At 44.0% G+C, this 22,651-nt stretch overlaps 1 protein-coding gene across 2 annotated transcripts in view; it reads left to right on the top strand.

The window, feature by feature from the left end:
- The window catches only part of GPR156 (G protein-coupled receptor 156), a 93,049-nt gene extending 70,646 nt beyond the window's left edge, over window positions 1-22,403 (top strand). The window contains exons 5-9 of one of the 2 annotated variants that reach the window (XM_037839731.1): window positions 3,657-3,770; window positions 4,650-4,745; window positions 8,031-8,267; window positions 16,523-16,681; window positions 20,921-22,403. In XM_037839731.1, coding sequence (XP_037695659.1) covers window positions 3,657-3,770; window positions 4,650-4,745; window positions 8,031-8,267; window positions 16,523-16,681; window positions 20,921-22,270 — 1,956 coding nt within the window. In that variant the 3' untranslated portion in view covers window positions 22,271-22,403. Of the gene's footprint in view, window positions 1-3,656; window positions 3,783-4,649; window positions 4,746-8,030; window positions 8,268-16,522; window positions 16,682-20,920 lie in introns of both variants that reach the window. The other variant, XM_037839696.1, reaches the window with a different exon arrangement.
- Window positions 22,404-22,651: the final 248 nt, after the last annotated feature.

The raw sequence follows: 22,651 nt of genomic DNA, 5'->3' as shown, positions 1-22,651 counted from the left end.
ACACTTTGGATCTTTGGATAATTGTATGGTATGTGAACAGTCTCAATAAAAATTAAAATTAAAAAAAAATTAGTGGAGTAATGGAACTCTGGAGCATCTTACACTGCCATCTTGGTAGACTGGAAGCCTGATTTCTTTTTTGAGCCATATTTTTTAAGAAAAGGTCATTAATAATTCTGGTTATTAAAAGTACCTTATATACTATCCAAATATTTGGGGATTTTCCATAGATCTTTCTGTTTGAGTTCTAATTTAATTCAAGTATACTCAGAAAACACTCATTTGTAATTTATCGAGATTTGTTTTGTGTTCCAGCCTATGGTCTGTTTTGGTACAATACTTAAAAACAATATGTATTCTACTATTTTTGTGGGGGGTAGCCTATAAATATCAATGAAGTCCATTTGGGTGATTGTGTTGTTCAAATCTGCCTTACCCATAATGATTTCCTACCTATGTATTCTATCAAGAGAGATTGTTTCATTTTGCTAAAGCTTCCAGAATGCAGTATACTAGAAAAGGGTTGGCTTTTACAATGGGGATATATTAGTTTTCAAATTGACAGTTAAAAGGCCATGAAAATGTCCCAATTAAGGCATCAACAGGATGATACCTGGACTTTGAAGACAGACTGCTGGCACCTAGGGTTCCTCTGTCAGATAGCAAGGCACATGGCTAGCATCAACTGGTCCTTCATTCTCAGATTTCACTGCTTTCAGCTTCTGGTTCTAGTGGCGTCCTCTCTGAGCTTCTGTGGGTCCTCTCGTAGAACCCTGTTCTAGTTTGCTAATGCTACCAGAATGCAAAACACCAGAAATGGATTGGCTTTTATAAAGGGGGTTTATTTGGTTATAACATTACAGTCTTAAGGCCATAAAGTGTCCAAGGTAAGTCATCAACAATTGGGTACTTCACTGGAGGGTGGCCAATGGTGTCTAGAATACTTCTGTTAGCTGGGAAGGCACATAGCTGGCATCTGCTCCAGAGTTGGTTTCAAAATGGCTTTTTCCCAGGACGTTCCTCTCCAGGCTGCAGTTCCTCAAAAGTGTCACTCTTAGTTGCTCTTCAGACCTTTTTCCTCTCTTAACTTCTCCAGAGCAAAAGTCTACTTTCAGTGGCCATCTTCAAACTGTCTCTTATCTGCGGTTCCTCTCTCAGCTCCTGTGCATTCTTCAAAGTGTCCCTCTTGGCTGTAGCAAGCTCATTCTTTCTGTCTGAGCTTATATAGGGCTCCAGTGAACTAATCAAGGCCCATGCTGAATGGGTGGGGCCACACCTCCATGGAGATAATCCAATGAAAGATCTCGCCCACAGTTGTGTGATCATGTCTCCACAGAAACATCCAATCAAAAGTCTCCTACCCAATCAACACCAATACTTTTCCTGCCCACACAAGACTGCATCACCTGCAGTTGGGTGGGGCACATCTCTGTGGAAACAACCCAATCCAAATGTTCCAACTTAATCAACACCAGTATGTCTGCCCTCACAAGATTGCATCAAAGAACATGGCTTTTTCTGGAGGACATAATACATAGAAACCAGTACAGACCCCCAGGGCATTTCTCTCCAAGATCTCTGTGTGTTTCTCGCTCTCAGCTCTCTGGGTGTTTCTCTGTTATCCTCTCATAAAGGACCACAGTGAAAGGATTGAGACCCACCTTCAATGGGATGGGTCATATCTCATTTGAACCAAAAGGTCCCATCCACAATAGGTCTGTACCCACAGAGACGGATTAAAAGAACATGGCCTTTTCTGGGGTACATAACTGCTTCAAACCAGGACAGAAGTATTGAAATTTCTGACTAATTGAGGATGTGACTTTTTCTTCTTGCAATTCTGACAGTTTTTGCTTCTCAAAGCTCTGGTGTTAGATGCATAAATTTTTAGGATAGTTCTTTCCTCTTGAAGAATCAACCTCTTTATCATTATAAAATTACCTTCTTTATCCCTAATAATATTTTTATTCCAAAATTTACTTCTCATAAATATAGCCATATCAGCCTTCCTTTGATTCTAGTTAATGTAGTATATCTTTTTCTATTCTTTACCTTTTCTCTGTGTTTTTGTATTCAAAACCTATTTCTTACAGGCAGCATATAATAGGGTCTGGCTTATTTATTCAGTCTGACAACCTTTGCCTTTTAGTTGGGTATTTAGTCCATTTATATTTAATTTGATTACTGATGTATTTAGGTTTAAATCTGTCATCTTGTTAATTTTTTTCTATTTGTTTCATCTGTACTTTGTTCCTTGTTTTTCCTCTTTCTCTGTCTTTTTTTTAGGTTAATTGAATATTATTTCAGATTCTATTTTATCTCCTTTATTAGATTATTAATTATAACTCTTTGTTTTGTTATTTTAGTGATCGCTTTAGGGTTTGTCATATAATCCTTAACTCATCACAGACTACCTTCAAGTGATAACGGACCACTTCATGTATAAAATAAGTACATTCCATTTTCTCTCCTCCAGATTTTTATGCTATTGTTGTCATACATTTCACTTTTACATGTTATATGTCCCACACAACATTGTCATTATTTTTATGTAAACAATTATCTCTTAAAGAAGTTTAACTAATAAAAATCAATTGTGTATGGTCCTATGTAGCTACCATTTCTCTGCTCTTAATTTCCTGGTATAGATCCACATTTTCATCTGGTATTATTTCCTTCTGATTGCAAGATTTCCTTTAACATTTCTTATAGTGCATATCTTCTAGTGATGAATTCTTTCAGCTTTTGTGTGTCTGAAGTATCTTAATTTTTGCCTTTATTTTTAAAAGATGTCTTTGCCAGGTATAGAATTCCAGGTTGATTTTTTTTTCTTTCATTGTTCTGAAGATGCTCCTCCACTGTCTTCCTGGCCTTATAGCTGATCAGAAATCTGGTATCTTCCATCTTGTCTTTGTTCCTCTGTATGTAATATGTCTTTTTCTCTGGCTGCTTTTAAGATTTTCTCTTTATCACTGGTTTTGAGGAATTTGTTTAAGCAGCTGGTTTGTTTTTATCCCACGAACAGCATGAATAATGTAACTGGTTGTGTGTCCTTCTTCTCATTGGTTTTCAAAGGCCAGATCCACATTTCTGCCCCACCTCATACTCTTCTCACCTGGGGCTTCATCATAATTCTCATTTTCTCTTTACCCTAATATTTTTTCAAGTTTTAAAATTCTGTTGTGGTACATATATTCTCATTAATTTTATTTTTATAATCTTAACAGTAACACATTGTTTTTGTGTTATGTCAATTCATAAATGTATAAAAATGCTAATAATCTCTCCTGCACCTACCCACCCCCTCTCTCTCTGAGGTAACATTAATAGGTTGATGTTAAACTTTCACATCTACCTATGTGCTCATATCAGTATATCTTAAAATAATGGTGTGTTTATTTTATAAGACCTCTTGAATCCTTTGTAGGACAAAGTGGGATATGAAAAAGATAAATGAAAATGTTTAATGGGTGTTGATGATGTTGACATAGAAGTCAATGCAAATTTTGTGTCTGTTTCATCTTCACTGACTAGATTTAAAACTCCCTGTGAGGGCTGATCCCGTGGTCTCCAGCTCCGAGTACCTGCAACAGTCTGCCCCCTTGATTGTATAGGCAGCAAGCAAGGGGAGAATTATGACCTTAACTCTTTTGCAGATTATTAAAGACCTGCAGCTTCTGGGGTTCGTAGCAACACTGGTGATGGCTGATGTGATCCTGCTCGTGACATGGGTGCTAACTGATCCCATCCGGTGCCTCCACATCCTTGGCGTCAGTATGACGGTGAGTGGCCCAACCCCTGGGGGATCGACCTCAACTGGACACTGACCTCTGAAAGTACACAGTGGTCATTCTCTCAGTGGCATTCATTGTGTGGTCATCCTCCCAACAGTGCTGCCACTTCCAGTGTTCCTTTTTGAAAGGAACACTGAGATGTCAGCACACTGGAATCTGCCTGGCAGTTATCTCTGCTTCCACATTATCAACAATGAGAATTTGTAGCTAAGGGAAGTTGTCTTCCCCTAACTGTTCAGAGAGAGCATTTTGAGGTGGTCTTTAGAGTCAGTTAACCCTGGTTCAAATCCCATCTCTACCACTTACCAGCCATGTGCCTGCTAAAATTATTTAACCTCCTAAGTTTCTGTTTCCTCATAGGTTAAACGAAGATAATACTACTACATATTTCATAGTGTTGTGGTGAAGATTAAATGAAACATTGCAGATAAAGGACTTAACTGTGCCTGGTACATAGTTTTCAATTGATAGGAAATATCATGTCTCCAGCCTCATAAGGGACATAGGAATAAAATGGAATCTTGGACGTTGCAGATTTACTGTTTAAGGTTTCAACCATATGTAAATAGCAGGACCATGATTGAAATAATTTGTAATTTTGCTGAGGCACTAATTTGAACTATTGTAGGAACAGAGCACATAGCCAATGGGTAAGCCTTGCTGTTGCCCTGCATCTACATGTCCACTCAACTTTATTGTTATTTCCTCCAACTCATACATGGTCACTCCCATTCAGATTGTGATGGAGTCACCTAAATTTTACAGTTTTTGCATATTAAGTCACACACCAGGATGGTCTGCTCTGTGTTCTGGTAATTGTGGGTCATCTCAGTCCTGACTCTGTATCCCGCCTAGGTGACTGGGAGAGACGTGTCCTGCTCTCTGACCAGCACACACTTCTGTGCTTCCCTGTACGCCGATGTCTGGATTACTCTTGTTTTGGGATGCAAGGTTGGTAACCGTGTCTCCTTGGCACACATTCTGTCTGAGCACCAGGAAAATGGATATGAGGAGGGAATTGCAGGAATTTACAAGGTGATTTCTTCAAGAAATCTTGAACTCAGAGGAGATTTAATCTTGGTATATGAATCTCAAAGCCATAACCCTTATTATTTATCTACTTTTTATTTGTTTGGGTGGTCACTTCAACACTTTGGACTCCCTCAGTTAGTCCTCCCCAAATAATCTGGACTCCACCCACTGTTTCTCCCCATTTCTTAGTCTAGTTTTTAAATTGATTTGGCAATACTGGTATTCACCCCAACTCCCCTGCAAGGGGATATATGAGGAAACATTCTACCCAGCTTGATGTGTTCTTTTAAGGGCTCATATTGCCCCTCCTGTTTTCTTTCTGCAAATTTGGGTCAAGGTATCCTTCTAGTTTTCAACCACCAGTCTTTCTCCCTCTGTTTGGAAGCAGAGCTGACCCTCGAGGAGACGGCAGCATCCATGGTGTCTTCTGAGGGGCTCCAGATGCCTTCTAGCCCTTCTACCTGCCCCGAATCGCCTATCATTACACTCATTGTCTTTGTTAGATGGCAAAAGTAGAGGTATTATTTCCAGAGGGTACAGGATACCTCTGCAGGGCACTACGGGAGGTGCTCTGGCCCTTCCATCAAAACTGACTGTCCTGTTAATTTTCAGTTTGGAGGGACAGAGAATGTATCTCTGAGGGGATACAGGACAGGTCTGTTTCAGTGAACAGGGAAATGAGCCGCCAGGAGGCTGCCCGTTGACTGTCAGGACTAAGAGTCCTGGTTGGCTGAAAACTGGCCCAGGAGAAGTAGTTTTATAGAAATAGGTGGCCTTTAAAGGCAAACTTTACCCACTTTACCAGTAGGAAAGAATTAAAAGTGGTTGCTTCTGAGGAACTGGACTGGAGGTAGGAAGGACTGGAATAGGGAAATTTGCTTTTTAGTATGTGCATGGATTGTTTTGATAGAAATATTTTTTGAAAGAAGACACTAGGAAGTGAATAGCTCATGATCTCCAGTTTCTTGCTAAGGTTAAGAAAACAGGCTTCGGAATCTGAGAATGGGTTTTGAGTTCTGACTCTGACACTTACTGACTCACTTAACCTCTCTGAGCCTCTGTTCCCTCATATGTAAAATGGAGATGATGATTTTATTCTCTCATAACTGTTCTGAGTATCAGAATAGTTCATGAATGTAGTTTTCAACCACTCCTGCACAGAGCAGGAGCTCAATAAATATTAGTTTTCATCTTCCATTGACCCCTGGACTGTTCTGAAAAATGCACTGCCTCTCCCAGTTCCTGAGATGTCTTTAGAAGAATGTTTCCCCATCAGCAAGGAAACCCAGCACACCCCCATAGCAATTCACTTTGCAACTCAACTTGATTTATTTCCTCCATTGCCCTTTTATATTCCCCCCATTTCCATCATACTTCACAGTAATATCTTTCCATGGAAGAGAGAAAGAAAAGGGAGGAAGAATGTTGACCTCAGGAAATGGACTGAGCAGAACTCTCTAGGCTCCCCAGTCAGTGAGGACCTCAAATTAACCTCCAGGACCCCCACCCGAGCCTGTCAGCTACCCCTACACACACACACACACACACACACACACACACACACACTTCTCAGCAGTGAAGGCAGATGTCATACAAGTATCGGATGTGACTCAGACATGAGTCATGGATGTATAGAGGTTTATTCATACCTTTTTCCTCTTCCCAAGAATTTTAAGGGAACTAAAACATTTTAATAGAATCAGATTTGAACAGTTTGAAATCGTAGAGTTAATTTCATTCACCTTTGATTAAATTACTAATTGATCCACCTGATGATGTCAGTTATCCACAAGTGAGTCCCTACTGGCCTCACTTTTTATGTGTCTTCTAGTTGTTGAGAATCTCAGGGTTGCAACATTTGGCCCTTGGGTCCCATTTGGGTTACTGGGCATTGGAAGTACCTGGAAGTCATCTCTGCTGACTCCTTCACCGTGGGCACAGCCAGTCCTCCAAAACAATTATCTTCAGGGCTTTCCCTGCAGGTAGAGTTGATCAGGTTGGGTGATATCATGGTCACTGGAGGTGCTCTGCTGACACCTGGCCTTACATTTGTTATTAGTTCTCCCTCTGAATCCACACACTTCCCACCTCACTCCCCATGGCATTTTCACATTCTGTCTTACAGACATGGACATTTTTGTGCTTGCCTTAAATCTCCCTACCAGACCAAGCTCTTCAAAAGCCAGGGCCATGACTTACTCCTGCCCTATAGCACTGTTCCCTGTCCTACACTTAGCATGGTACTTTGCACTTAGAGCAGTGAACATATGTTGTATTTATATATTATGTATTATTGATTTAAAGCACTGATTTTTGTCTAAATGCAATTCCTTCTAAGAAAGGCAGCACTTTAAGGTTCTGTGAGTCATTTTCACTGTAGTTAGAATGAGAAATCAGAGAGCAGGTGTATATTCATAGGAAAGAGCAAAGAATGGGGTCCTGGGTTCCTTGGGGTGGAGACTGAGAATATCACAAAGAAGGTTAAGGGTATAGTTGGAGCCTGTGCTGCCTGTCCCTACCCCATAACCTTGCTTAGGTCCTGGCTTGTCTCGTTCCCCTCTCAACATGCTTCATCTCCCATAAAAACCCTCTGCCACAGAGCCACTGCTTGCCTGTACAAATATCTTGTGTGTAAATTAGCAAAAGCATCCTTCCTAGAAAGATGCAATCCTGCAGGTACAGGGCTTGGCAAGCAGATGGTACCTTTGGACAAATTACAGTCCTCTGGGGACTGTCAAGCACTGGGTTTGACAAGCAGACTACAGGTCATTTTTGCCTTCTATATGCCCCCTTAGATGTAAGCAGTGCAAAATCACACAACAAATGTACTAGCCCTCACCATTAGCAGGACAGTGTGCCCCCTGTACTCCTATTGCCCAACAGCCCTTTCTGTAGGGCTGCTTCCTACTAGCATAATCCTGTGCTGTGCCTTGTCCAACCAGTCCTGCCTGATGGCTGACTTGCTGACCCCAGATAAACTCATTCTCAGAGAAAGAGTAAAATAGCATGTATTACACACCGACTCAATGGAAGGGGCGTCCCTAGGGCTTTACCTGTGTACTGTAAATCCTCATAGCAACCCTTTAAGGTAGGTAGGTATTCCCCATTTTACAGATGAGGAAATTGGTCCCATCTCTACTGCTCTTTGATCCTGAGCCTATTATTCCGCTTCTCTGAGCCTCTCGTTCCCCTCATCCCCTCCAGGGCCTGCTCCTGCTGTATGGGGCCTACCTGGCTGGCTTGACTGACCACGTCAGCTCTCCTCCTGTGAATCAGTCCTTAACCATCGTGGTTGGGGTCAACCTTGTGCTGCTGGCTGCTGGGCTTCTCTTTGTGGTCACCAGATACTTGCACTCCTGGTCCAACCTGGTTTTTGGACTCACATCTGGAGGCATCTTTGTTTGTACAACCACAATCAACTGCTTCATCTTCATTCCCCAGGTATGTTCTAGCGATAATTTTATGTGGTCATTCCTCCTAGTTACTTAAGAGCCTTCACTGTTGTCAGAACTGGGATTGAAAGAAGCCACTGAGAGCTCAGGTTTTTTTGTCTGAGTTGTAGCAGAAAAGGGCTCTGAAAGGCAAGAGTTGTTCCTGTTTGGGAGATGCAGGAAAGGCCCTTTAAGAAGCCCGTCCCGCAAAAAAGCATGTTCACGTCTTAATCTGCATCCCTGTAAATGGGGCCTTTGAAGATGTTATGATTAGTTAAGGTGTGGCCAAACTGAATGAGGGCGGGCCTTAATCCAATATGGCTGAAGTCCTCACACGCAAAGGAAATTGGACTCGGAAGCAGAAGCCAGAAGAGCAGACACAAGGAGCGAGAGATCACCATGTGACAGAGGATTGCGGGAATGCTACAGACTCTGGGAGACGGCAAGCCTGCCAATACCTTGATGTTAGACTTCTGGCCTCCAAAAATATGAGATGATACGTACCTGTTGTTTAAGCCAACCCGTTGCGTGGAATTTGTGATAGCAGCCCTGACAAACTAAGACAACACTAACTGTTGGTAATCCACCCACATATTCCCGACCTCTTTTCTCCTTGCCCACTTCCACTATATAGGCTGAAAGAGCCAAACCTTTTATCAGCCTGCTTATAGCTAGGGGTGCCCATATGACACAGTTTTACCACTGGAAGTTTTCTGGAAGGCTTCCGAGAAAGCTTTTGCTTTCCTGAAAAGGGGATAGGCATGGCTGGCATCACCCCTTCTGCTTTCTTCCTGCCCTGACAGGATGTGGTGCCTCCTGCTTGGCAGCCATCTTGTGACCATGAGGGAAAGGCCAAAGAGAATGTATTTACTATACTAGGGTACTGTACCTCTGCCCATGTAAGACTGTAAATTCAGGAGGAAAGGACCTGTGAAGTTCACAAGAAGAGGACCACAATTATGAAGATTTGGAGATGCTATCTTCCTCTGCTTCCCTGTTTGATAAAAATGTTAGAAAGTGTTATTTATAATTCATCATTTATAGAAATGTGATTAGAAAGTTTTATGCTGTATAATATAAAGGTATATTATTTATACTTTACATACTCCATGAGAAGTATTTATTCTGTTGTATTTTTTATTAAGTATTGTGTCTATGACCAGTTCTATTTAAAAATTGGGTACTAAGTTCTTGGTATAATAGACTTTTTTAGACAGCATCTGATTTGGGTTGTTAACAAGATTCAAAGGATTGCCTGTTTCCAACTAAAGCAAACCATCATGGAAAGGCATAGCCTGAGATAATAGAATAGTGCATAAGAATGAAAATTACTATGTTAAATTTAATACAATATAAGCATTGAAGAGGCGATTGGACACTGCAGAATATTGACTTAGTGAATTAATTGAGGAAACAGAAAACAAGACAGATAAAAAATAAAAGACTAGATAAGAAAATTTGGAGGACAGATCTGGGGATATAATTTAGGGCTCACAGGAATCTCTGAAAGAGAGAGCAAAATAATTTGGGGCAGAACTGATCATCAAGGAAATAGTAAAGGAAAGGCTTTGTAATCTAAAGAACAATGTCCATCTGAAAACTGAATGAATCAACAACTTCCAGAATGTGGCACTGTTTGTATCTCTCCTGTGTAGCCTCACCTCTCACCACTGTCCTCAGTCCCAAGACTTATGCTCCCACTGGTGTTTGAATCCCGTGATCGAAGTATACTCCCATCTACACATAGGCATAAAAATGCAGGACAAAAGAACAGCTTAAAGTCTGATTTCCAAGTTTGGATTAAGCAATAAGCACTTGCTTTATAAAGTGGAAGTGGAAATGGAATTATTATGGGGTGCGGAAACTGTTTTCTCTACAGTGTTGGCTCTTCCCTTCTCTCTGTCGCACTCCCCCTTTTCCTCCTGGCTCTCTTGAGCATCCTTTCTTGTATACTGCCCTTCTTGTTCTGTTTTCATTCTCATTCTTTTTCTCCTCTTGAACTGACTATGTTATAGTGAAACTAAAAAAATATATATAGTTCATTGTATTTTAGGTTTAGGAGTTAGCTTCTTTTTATTTCTTCTTTTCAAAATATAAAATTAACCGAGATTTCTTAGTTGTTTTTTATTGGTGTAACCCTGAATTGATTTTCCAGTCTGGTTCTGTGGCTTTTGATAGAAGTAAGATTCTCCCTGTGAGGCCTGCATGTGCATTGCCAGGAGAGCAGGACAGCTGAGCACATTTGGGAAGGTGGGCGAGGGGAGCCACATGGGGAGAGCGGTGAGGTGGGATTCCCTGTAACCACTGAGATTTCAGACTGAGTTTTGATGGGAGTGGTTTGGGAAAGCAAAAGCACAGATTCCCAAGGGCAGCCAGGCGGCGCTAGAGGGCCAGATGAAATGGGTGACATGACTAAAGAGCATTCTACACAGGCCCTCCGGAAAAGCTTAAGTGTTTATGCCAAGCACTGCGGTCATCACCAGCCGTGAGCCAGCCTCTGCTTGCGTGACCCTGAAGGTTCCCCGAGGCAACCCGTCCCCCTGCTCACACCTTCCCTCACCTCCCCCCTCTTCCATCCCTTCTGAGAGGTAGGCAGACTTTGAAGTAGGTCATTGTTCTCTCCTCTAAACTTCCAAAGTGTTTTATCTGCTCCTTCATGAAAGTACTTGGAACCATTTACTCTGCCTTGCAGTTATCTGTATATGTCTCAGCGCCTCACTGGAGAGTGGAGATTTTTAAGGGACGGTCTTCTTTGTTTGCGTCTGCCCATCCATTTATTAACTGCTGGGAGCATGCAGTTAAACACATGACCCCCTCCTCTAGGTCTAGCAGGGAACAGACATGAAAGGAATTCTGTATACATGTGTTGAGTGCTTCGAGAGGGCTTGTTACACGGTACCAAGGAAGGGGTTCCACAGCCTGCAGGGGAGACTCTGTGGCACCATCTGAGAAAATGGGGTATTTGGGCTCTGCCTTGATGGAGGAGTAAGAGTTCATTGAGCAAGTGGCGGAAGGGGTTGGATTACATTTCAGATGGGGGATCTCCATGAGCAGAAGGAGAGAGGTATGAGAGGAGGTATGTTTGAAGCACCATGAGTCTTTGTTTTTTGGTTTTGTTTTTTTAACTTTTTATTTTGAAATTATTTCAAACTTACAGGATAATTTCAGAAATAATGTAAAACCCATAACAGAGAACTCCAACATACCCCATCTACCACCAGATACCCAGATCCACCGATTTTAATATTTTGCCACCTTTGCCATATCATTCTCGCTTTCTATCTGTCTGTCTGCCTGTCTGTCTTGAACATCTGAGAGCAGGTTGCACACATCATACTCCTTGAACATATAATACTTCCACGTACATTTGTACAAACAAGGATATTCACTTATGTAATCACCTTAAGTGCAGTTATCAAGTACAAGAAATTTAACATTGATATAAATCTTGCTTTCTGTATTCCAATTTTTCTTATGTCCCAATAATGTCCTTTTAAGCGTTGTCTCCTCTATTCTTAGACCCCATCCAGAATCATGTATTGTATTTAATTGTCATTATTTCTTTGGTTTCTCTTCCTTTTTTTTTTTCAGTTGTGGAAACATCTATACAACATGCATCTTCCCATCCCTGTCTTTCCCAAGTATGTCCATTCAGTAGGATTATTCACATTCACAGTGTTGCTGTACCACAATGTTGCTCACCACCATCTGTTACTATGACTTTCCCTTTACCCCAAATGGAAAATCTATACTCATTTTGCATTAACTCCCCCATTGGCCCTGCCCCCACACCACCCCCTCGTTTGAGTACTTCCTGTCTCTGTAAGTTTACATATTCTCTGATATTTTCCTTTTGGCCACCACGGGACTTAAACTTAACATGCTAAATCTATAACAACATTTATAGCATACAAATAGCTTCAGTACTTAACAGCTTCAAGAGTATATATAAACTGTGTTCCTGTACCCCGCTGTCCCCCCACCTTTATGTAGTTCTTGTAACAAATCACATATTTATACATTGAGTCCAATACCATTGATTTATCATTACATTTTATGCATTTACCTTTTAGATACTGTAGGAAGTAGAAGTGGAGTTACAAATCAAAAATACAATAGTACTGGTATTTATGTTTATCCATGTCATTATTTTTACTGAAGATCTTTATTTCTTCATGTGGCTTCAATCAATTGTCTAGTGTCCTTTCCTTCCAACTTGCAGAACTCCCTGTAGTGTTTGTTGCAGGGCTGATTAAGTGGTGATGAAGTCCCTCAGATATTGTTTATCTGGAAAGTCTAAATCCCTCCCTCAGTTTTGAAAGACAGTTTTGCCAGATATAGAATTCTTGGTGGGCAGTAGTTTTCTCTCATCACTTAAATGTTTCATTACACTGCCTGTTTTGCCTCCATGGTTTCCAATGAGAAATCAGCATTTAATCGTATTGAGGCTCCCTTGTATGTGACACATTGCTTCTCTCTTGCAGTTTTCAGAATTCTCTCTTTATCTTTGACATTCAACAGTTTGATTATAACATGGCACCATGGTGTGTGTCTATTTGGGTTTATCCTGTTTGGAGTTTGTTGACCATCTTAGGTGTATATGTTCATATCTTCTGTTAAATTTGGGAAGTTGTCAGCCATTATTACTTTGAATATTCTCTCTGCCTCTTTCTCTTTCTCTTCACCTTTTGGGACTCCCACAGTGTATGTATTGGTATGCCTGATGGAGTCCCACAGGTTCCTCAGGCTCTGTTCATTTTTCGTCACTCTTCCTCTTTCTGTTCTTCAGATTGATTCCTTTTCATAATTTCCATCTCTCTGTTGGTATTCTGTTTGTGTTCATCTGCTGTTTTCCTGATTTCCTTTAGTACTTTGTCCATGTTTTCCTTTAGCCTTTAAGCATATTTAGGACCATTTTTAAAAAGTCTTTGTCTGGTATGTCCTAGGTGTGATCCTCATCATTGATGGTTTCTAATATTTTAATTTCCTTTGTCTGGGCCATTGCTTCCTGTTTCTTTGTATGTTTATAATATTTTGCTGAAACCTGGACATTTTTCTATTTCAGTGTGTTATCACTGAAATTTAGACCCTGAGGTATCCATTCTTTAACCTTGTATACAAGGCTATGACAGATCTTTCCTTGAATGCCAGGTGCTAATAACAACATCAACAAGATGCAAAAATAGAAAACATTTCCAATCTTTGCAGACTGATCTGTGCACGTGCTCTCCTTCAGCGCTTATCCACACAATAAGTTTAGAGAATAGCCCCAGGCCAAAGCATAGGGGCTTCCCTGGTCCTTTCTGCACATGCCTCTTGTCTTGGTCATGTGTGTGTGGCCCTAGGTATTCCCCTGTTTACACAGACACAAATGTCCTCTCTACCCGAGGAAACAGTTTCCTCACAGTTGTGGGCACTGCACTGTATGTCCTACTGCCAGAAATCCCTTGCCCCGGGCAGCCATGATTTGACTGCTCTCCCACAGTGTTTTGTAGGAGAGCTCAGTGAGTTGAGCAAGTTCTGGGACAGCAAGTCCCTCAGGCCACCACCAGACAGATTGGGCCAGATATGCACACCCCTGGTATGTGCACGAGGGCCACTCTGTTCCCTCTGGGGACCTGCCCTGGGAATGTCAGCTGACTCCCTGCTAAGCTGGTGAGGGGACAGGGGAGGGGCCAGCCAGAAGCCATGAGATCCTACTGCTTTTAAGTGGCCTTTTTTCTTAATTCAGCCCTCACCCTGTTTTTGCAATCCTGGAACGGCTTTCTAGAGGTTTTAGAAAGATGTTTGTTCCCGTTCTTGCTGGTTGTCCAAAGTTTCTATGGGAGACAGAGCCCTGAAGCGTCTCACTCTGCCGTCTTGATCAGGGCAGAGTAAGTCTTTAGTATTTTTGAAGCACAAATGGAAACAAGGGGAGAATGGCAGGAGGTGGGAGGCACATGGGTGAGATTTGGAAGACCCTGGTGTACCCTGTTAAAGACTTGACATTTAATCCCACAATATTAACTTCCTTTTGCTGCTCTAACAAATTACCACAAATGTAGTGCCTTAGAACAATGCAGATGTATTATCTTACAGTTCTGGAGGTCAGAAGTCCAAAATCGGTCTCATTAGGCTAAAATCCAGGTGTCAGCAGTTATATGTTCCTTTCTGGAGGCTCTAGGGGAGAATCCATTTCCTTACCTTATCCAGCTTCTAGAGGCCACCTGCATTCCTTTGGCCCTTTCCTCCATGTTCAGAGCCAGCAGCATGGCATTTTCAAATCTCTCTCTCTAACCTCTGCTTCTGTCTTCACATCTCCTTCTCTCTGACCCTGACCCTGCTGCCTCCCTCTTATAAGGACCTGATCTTACTTTGGGCCCTCTTGGGTAATCCAGGATAATCTCCCATCTCAAGACCCTTAACTCAATCACATCTGCAGAGTCCCTTTTACTATGTAAAGTAACATATTCACAAGTTCTAGGGATTAGGACATGAACATCATTGGGGCCATTATTCAACAGTGTCTAAGAAAGCAAGAATGTGCCCTCCTTCTAGAGGAAGGGCTGTGGAGAAGTCCTAAAATTGTGACCTGTGGCTCATTTATAACTATATTTCAGGAACCCTGAAGGGTGAAGTCTTAAGGACCAGGATCTCCACATGGGGAATTAAGAGGAGGGCTGTCACCAAGGGGCACCTTGGTTCCACCTGGCCAGTTTAGGGAGAGAGACTAAAAGCCCCAGAGGTGCCCTCATATTGGAGCAGGTTCCTCCATAGATCTGCAGAAAGGGTTCAGACTCAGGGTGCTGGGGGAGAGAAAGGGACAGCTATAGTGCTAAGGAAATGAGGGGGCTCAGGGAAGGAGCAGAGATGGGGCCAACACTGCTGGGGTCAGGGCTAGAAGCCAGGAAATCTGCTCTACCCAGCCAAGACTATGGTGAGCCTTGGGGTATTGGGCTCCAGGAACTCCTGAGCAGGGGGGAGCTCTAGGTGCATCCCTCTGTAGGGAGGGGATCTTCAGGAAAGCATCTGAGAGGGAAGGTCCCCAGCCTGACCCAGCACAGGTCACACAGACCCCCGAAACCATGAAGGACTTATGCTGGGTCACCAGAAGTCCCAAGAAGACTTGGGTAAGAATGTGGTATTGAAATTAATTTTGTGGAATGTGGATTTTAGAAACTTGTGTGAGATTTATCAAATTTAGATTTTATTACTCAATCAGAGCTTCGTAAATGTTTGATGAGTTAGCAAATAAATTGCAGGTTACCTGTGAAGCCATAGTGAACACTCCAGCATCATTTCTAAAGCTAAGATGCTTTAGACATCACTAAGACAGTTATGAGGTTTCGTAAGGGAAATGGAGAAGCCTCAGCTGCTGTGGCCTCCCCTGTCATTAGCCCCACTGACCCTCGCCAGGTGGAGACAGTGTCCCAGAGGCTTAGATGCACCTCTGTTGGTGAAAGTTCTGTGTTCAGCTCCATCCCAATTAAACTAAACCAACCCATGCTTCTACAAATTGTTCCTCAAGACTAGTTTCTCCTGAAAAACTTCCCCTAGGACCCCTGCAATTAACAGTCATTGTCTTCATCACCTGTGTGAGGACACGCCAACTTAGCATCATGGCCTGTTACCGCTGTGGTTCTGACACTAACCGGTTGTATGATCTTGGACTTATCACATCCCTTCTCTGAGTCTTTCCCTATCTGTTCAAGAAGAAAGATGGTCAGATCTCAGATCTAATGTTCTAGCATTCTTATTGACGTTTGTGGTTTTCTGTCTGTCTGAGCCTTGATTATTGATTTGGGTCAGAAATTCACCCACCAGGAACTGGCTTTTTGATGGCAGTAAGAATAACATTACCCCAAAAATGAGAAATAATTAAGAACAGCTGTGTACAACTAGAAACATTTGAAACATAGTGTTTAGATTTCTTAACCCTGTGATAGCTTCTAAACTCTGGCTTTAGACTGTGGACACTGGAAATACACCTTAACCCTGGTTTTCTTTGACCTTTTCAGCAATGAGTAGGTAGATGAGTCAAGCTAAGATGTTACATGTCATCTGTCATATTCTTCCTCTGGCACTTTTTAAAGTTATATAACCTTAAAATTCACTATACCTTCTGTCATTACCATCCGTGAGCTAATCAGAGTATAGTTTTGAGGTGAGAACTGTGTGTTTGTTTATCTGTAATGCTGTCATTCCCTGCTGTTTATGAGAAAGAATGAGAGAATGTGTTTCTGGGTGTGTGATTAAATAAATAACATGTGTTCTTTTATCTAACAGCTGAAGCAATGGAAGACATTTGAAGAGGAAAACCAAACAATCAGATGCATGGCCAAATATTTCAGCACACCCAGCAAAAGCTTCCATACCCAGTTTGGTGAGGAACAGAGCTGCCACCTGAGAGGAGAGAGAAACTCCATGGAAAGGCTCCTCACAGAAGTAAGCTACACTCCTGCCTGGTGGATTCTCTGCAGAAGAGCTCCAGGCATGCACTTGCTTGTGCCATCAGTGGCTCCCAGTGCTCACACTGCTCACTTTCTCTCTTCTTTTCCTGTTCCTCCACTACCTCATCCCTTCCCAGCAAGCAAACACTCAACAGTTCCCCAGTGACCCTCCTGCTGCCGACCCCACACACTTCATTCCTTCATTGTGTGAATGTATGTTGAGTCACTCCTATGTGCCAGGCATTGTGCCAAGTGCTGATGAACAAAACAGACATCCCTACCCTCATGCAGCTAACAGTCTAGCAAAGGAAAAGAGATTAACCAAATAAACATAATAATGAATTGCGCTAAGAGTCACGAAGGAAAAATTTAGGGTAGTAAGACCAATTGATGGGTGGGGAGGGCAAGGAAACCTAACTTAAAGCTGTCAGGAAAAGACTCTCTGAGCTGAGAGCTGAAGGTTAAGTACACATTGGCAAGGCAAAGAGTGTGGGGAAAAGCATTCCAAGCAGAGGGTACAGCATCGTAAGAGCCTGAGTAGTAGTGGACACTAGCTTCTTCTGTCTAATACATTCTTTCTCTTTACAGAGTAATGCCCTTGTGTCCAAGATCTTATGGGGCCCCTTACTGTCTTTTCCAGGCTTAACTAGAGAGATCAATCATCTCGTCAATCGAGACAGTCAAGAAGTGTCTACAGATTGGAGGCAGACTGAATAAGGGCCTCTGAATGTCAGTATAGCACCAAGGGGGGACCAGGCAGCCTCCAGCCCTTGTTTTTGCTGTGCTGGAGCCAGAGTTGGTACCTTTCCCAGACTTGGACAGTGTGGTGTGGGCTTGAAGAAAGCACATGGAAAAGCTTGAGTACTGCGGTGCTTCAGGAGGAAGGCACAGGGCCCAGAGGAATTAGTCAGTATTTTGACACTAACTAAATATTTTTTTCAGTACAGAACATACCTAAACAGGTGCTATTTGAAAAGCTGTGCTTTTCTGCAATGGGACTGCCACCTGATTATTAATAGCCCTTGTCAGTGGACCTAGGACTTAACATCTAACTGGATGAACACTAACCTCCCCAGGCACCCATTGCCCGTGCCCCTCTAGTCTCCCACAGCTCTCACTTTGGGACCCTTTTTATCCTTCAGATTAATACCTCTCCATGTCTTTACTCTTTTTGAAGCATTCACGACATGATTTCAAAGCCACTTTTCTTCCCACCTGGCAAGGCAGTAGCATTGCCTTTGATGCTCTGTGAAGTCTTCAAAGAACATTTTCCCCCAGCTAAACAGAAGCCCAGAATCTTGGCTAGAACAGCCAGGAAGGTTTTCATTCACAATCAGCTAATGTTGCAACAGCCAAGTGGACTGACTCTTTAGCCTTATGGTAATTAGTGGCATGCTTTTTGTACATCTGCCATCCTAGCCTGTTTCCCACACAGTGACTGAATCTGCTCAATCCAAAAAATGCCTCGAGTCTTTGGAGGAAGGGCCGCCATAGGGTTCACATGCACAGCAGCAAAAAGCTGAGCCCCAGCCACACTCTACACCTGGAATATCTTTCCCAGAACAGTCCTGAGAACCAGCGGCCAGTCCCAGGACCGTGTGGCAGGCCTCGTGGTGGAAACGGATTCCAGCATCTGCATCCTGAGCTCTCCCCTACCTGTTAAATAAACACGGGTATCTCTCTTGCCTCAATTTGTGCACACACCTGACTCCAGCTCCTCATTCTGCATTTCCCTCCTCCACAGCCCCCTGTGCTGCCCTGGCATTTTTCTCTTCCTTTCCCATGTCTGGGCAGTCTGTCTTCTTGTCCTTGCCTCTCTTGCTCCTGTGGCTGGGCGTCCCCAGAGGCTGAGGTGCAGGCAGCTCCACGATTGACTTCAAAGCTGTGTGTCTTTCCCTGAGGCTGGAGAGTCCCTTCTACACTCTACAGCAGAGGAAACTCCCTCAGTACTTTTCTTCCTTGAAACACAGAAACAGGAGGATGATTCCATTTCTCCTTATGGTCTGGACCTATGAGACACGCCTGTGGACACTTTGCTTCCCAAGATGTGCCAAGAGTAATAATTAATAAGCTTACTTAAATACAGCTGTCACCGTGGGTCAGATGTTGGTCTCAGGATGGCAGAGCCTGACACCGCATCTCTCATTAGTATGCAGCCATGGTGAAAACGGGGTCCTACTTCCTTTTCTGAGAGAAGGGAAATTTACTGTTTGGGTTGACATTTCTAAATTTGTCACCAGCCAGCTTCAGATGTTTGGTTCGCTGGGAGAAGAGTATTCTTCTCAACTCAGTATTTATACTATTTTCCTATACTCAAAGGAATTTGAGAATATGGAACAAAAAAGCCGGCACTCGCATTTTACCAGCTGGCGTGGTTGTTATCAGCTAGTGGCTTCTTGCTGACTCTGCTGCAGTGGAGGCCTTCTGAAGCCAGCAGGAGAATGCACAGGGGGCGTCAGCAAGGAGGGGCCTTGGAGGAGGAAGGGTCCCTCGTGTATGGCTATCACTGTCACCCCCATGGTAGCCTCAGAGACACCCGGCCCAGCCCAGACATCGTGAACAGGATGGTTCCCTGTTACTCATCCACTCTGGTCCTGGTGAGTTGTTGAGTCATCTGTGCGTCCCGGGCAACGCCCAGGCCTTTCCACTCTACAGGTGGGGAAAAGGGAGGACAGACAGGTGCTCAGCTGAAAGTCCCTTCTGCTTATTCATCAGTTACTCACTGGTCCGAGACTCTCTCCTGATGATAGAAAAAGTAGACTAACCCCAAGGTGAAACTGGAATACCAATAAGTGGAAAAATCACCTTCCTGCTTACAAAGGGAAGCAGTAGGTCTGCTTTGGGATTGCTGCCAGTAGATGAGTGGCTTAAACTTCAGCTCCCTAAAGGGTCATTTCTGGGCATGTAAACTTGACAAAAAAGTTTCAGTCCATAGATGACTTGTATCAGGTATCCTTAAAAACAGAAACATCCTTTTGTTTCTTGGGCATAAAAATGGATGTCCAAATGCTCTTATCCTTCAGCCACTAAAGAGGATGGCAAAAAAAGGCAACATTTTGGTACTTGGATGAGCACTTCCTGGAACACGGTGCTTGTGTTACTGCCTTCCAAAAACCCTAGGCCCGATGTCATGTGCCCCAGATCCATCAGTTCCCTGTGGTGATCTCATCCCTGCTCTGCTTCCTTTGAGCATCAGAAATTTCAGAAGCCAGAGCTAGGTCTGAGCTTTAGGATCAGCAGCTATATCATAGAAAAGATGTTCAGGGTGCAGTCTTACCTCCTACACCTACCACCGATACTCCTACTCCTACTTGATACCCCCAGACCTTGCAATTAGAACTGTCACGCCCCTGCAGCTCTTGCCTGCCAGCCCTCCCGGGCACAACCTGTTTATCCACTAACATGCAGCAGGCAGGCAGTTCAGTAGCAGAGCTGCCCCTGCCTCCTTCATCTTCTGGGCTCCGTTCTAGATCTGCCAAATCAAGCTGTCAGGGAAGTGAGACCCAAAAGTCCTATTTTTTAAAAAGCTTCGCCAGTGATTCTGATGCACTTCTGATGCACCAACAGCTCGTATTGCCATATGGTGGCTTTGGCCTCACAACCCCAGAGGTCCAGCCTAGGGGGCTTGATAACATCGACCTGAGATTCTCATTGGCTTCTTCTGGCTCCCATCTTGTCTCTTTGGCCTAGGAATCTCCACCTCCTCCCCATTCCTCTCATTTTCTAAGCTGTTTAACAAGAGGCAGAACACTGCATCCTGACTTGTTCATCCCCTTCAGGTGTGCCTCAAATTCATCTTCATTTTGCCAAAATGTGATAAACCCAGAGTTGGACCATCCCAAACATTATTCACACTAGTATCCCATAGACCTGACCCTCTCAGTTCTGGGGAAAGGTAAGAGGGTGCTGCAGCAGACATCAAGCAGCAAAGTTGTGCCTCTCCCACCTCCCTTATCACACTCCAGTCTAGAATATAAGGGGGAAACAGAAATCATAACAGTAAATCATGGGTAACCTTATTGAGTGCCATGTGCCAGTTACTGTGCTAAGCATGACATGCATCAGCTCATTTCACCCTTGGAGGGGTTACCTCAGAGCTAATACCACCCAGCTAATACGTGTAGGAACCAGGATTTAAATCAAGGTCTTCTGCTGCTATGCTTTCTCCACCATGGGAGACAATGCAAAGGCCCTCAGCAGCTCTTTTGTTGATGGTTTTGCTTTTATTTTACAGAAAAATGCTGTGATTGAAAGCCTGCAGGAACAGGTAAACAATGCCAAAGAGAAGCTGATGAGGCTGATGTCAGCTGAATGCACCTGTGATCCCCCAGAGTTGGCTGTGCCACCTGCCCCTTCCCAGAGCCCGGGTGTGCAGGCTGCAGCCCCTGCCCGCGGCATGGCAGCTCAAGGGCCTTTGGAATGCCTCTCTGACTCTCCGAATGATGCCAGCCCGGCCGCCCAGGGCTCTCAGAGCACCTCAGTGCCCTCCTCGAGTATACATAGCCTTGAGGGGCCTGGAAAGGTCCCCAGCCCCTCACTAGGACAGAAGAAGATATCTGACTTGAAAAACTTTTCTGATCATTTAAACTCGGGCTGTAGCCAGAAGCCACAGACTGGGCAAAGCAGAGGTCCTGAAGGAGAAAACCAGGTCCCCGTGGCGCCCAGCCAGGGTCTCATACCAAGTGGAGGAGTCTCTGTTCTCCCAAGACAGAGGCAGCAGGACGACTCAGAGACGCCCAAAGAGCAGCTGCCAAGGGTCAGTTCAGTGATCAGAGAGAAGCTTCAGGAAGTCTTACAAGATCTGAGCCTGAGCCCTGAGGCTCTGCTCCCCTCTTCCCCGTCTTGTCCCCAGCAGCCCTGGAAGAGCAGTGGTCCCCGCAGCCCCCGGAAGATGCCGTTATCCAAGGGACTGGGCTTCAGCCCATATATGGTGAGGAGAAGACGAGCAGCTCACCAGGCTCTCTCACACTCTCCGGGCTCTGTACCCTCCTATGTTGGGCGTCAGGCAAACAGGACTGTTTTGGGGGCACACAGTGGGCTGGATGTGCAGAATGGGGTCAGCCCCAGCCTGGACCCCCAAACAGCTGGTTCGAGGGTACCAAGGCCCTTTCCCAGGAAGCCTTTACTTCTCCCAGATCCTCATGGTAGACCAGGTACCCTGAAGGACAGCAAACCATGTCAGACAGAACCCCAGGGAGCTGGAGGGGGTGATACGGCCTTGCCTCATCAGATTTCTGGTTCTGACCAGACAAAAGGTCCTGCTCCCCCATGCCTATCCAGAGCCCCACCAGACCTTCCTGTGCAGCAGCAGCAGCTACGTCATCCCAGGTCCCCAGGCTCTCCCTCCCTGTCTTCTCCATGCAGCTACCTTGACACTGAGTCCAGCAGCTCTGATGAGTTGTTCTGCCGCTGCCACCGGCCCTACTGTGAAATCTGCTTCCAGAGCTCCTCCGACTCCAGTGACAGTGGCACATCAGACACCGACCCAGAGCCTGCTGCGGGGCTGGCTTCCTGGGAAAAACTGTGGGCCCACCCAAAGCCTATTGTGAACTTCAAAGATGACTTGAAACCCACACTGGTGTGAAAAATAGCAGAGCTAACCTGGACGTAGAGATCAGTCCAACACAAGCCATACCACGGCATAAGGGAGGAGGGCCGGTTTCTGGCCTTTGAGGGGAACCTCCATTTGACCAGCCCTCACCATGTTTCCACAGTGCTTGCCCATGTTACCTTGAGCACTTCTTGATCTATAAAAAGAGGGGTATTGCCTGTCTTGTTACTACCTCACAGCATTAATGTAAAAGACTCCAATTGAGTGAGTATAAAAGATACTGACTCCTTGGACTAAAAGGTGCTGAATGAGCACATGGGGTTTTCTGCCATGGTCAGCCAGCATTCTACAAAGTTCTTAATATATACCAGATGGATGGCTGGATGGAGAGTTGGATGGAAAATTTCTGCAGAG

This window comes from Choloepus didactylus, chromosome 1 (genome assembly GCF_015220235.1).
Source record: "Choloepus didactylus isolate mChoDid1 chromosome 1, mChoDid1.pri, whole genome shotgun sequence".
Taxonomy (NCBI): domain Eukaryota; kingdom Metazoa; phylum Chordata; class Mammalia; order Pilosa; family Megalonychidae; genus Choloepus; species Choloepus didactylus.
Note: the sequence above shows the minus strand (reverse complement) of the source record. Positions and strands in the feature narration are given on the sequence as shown.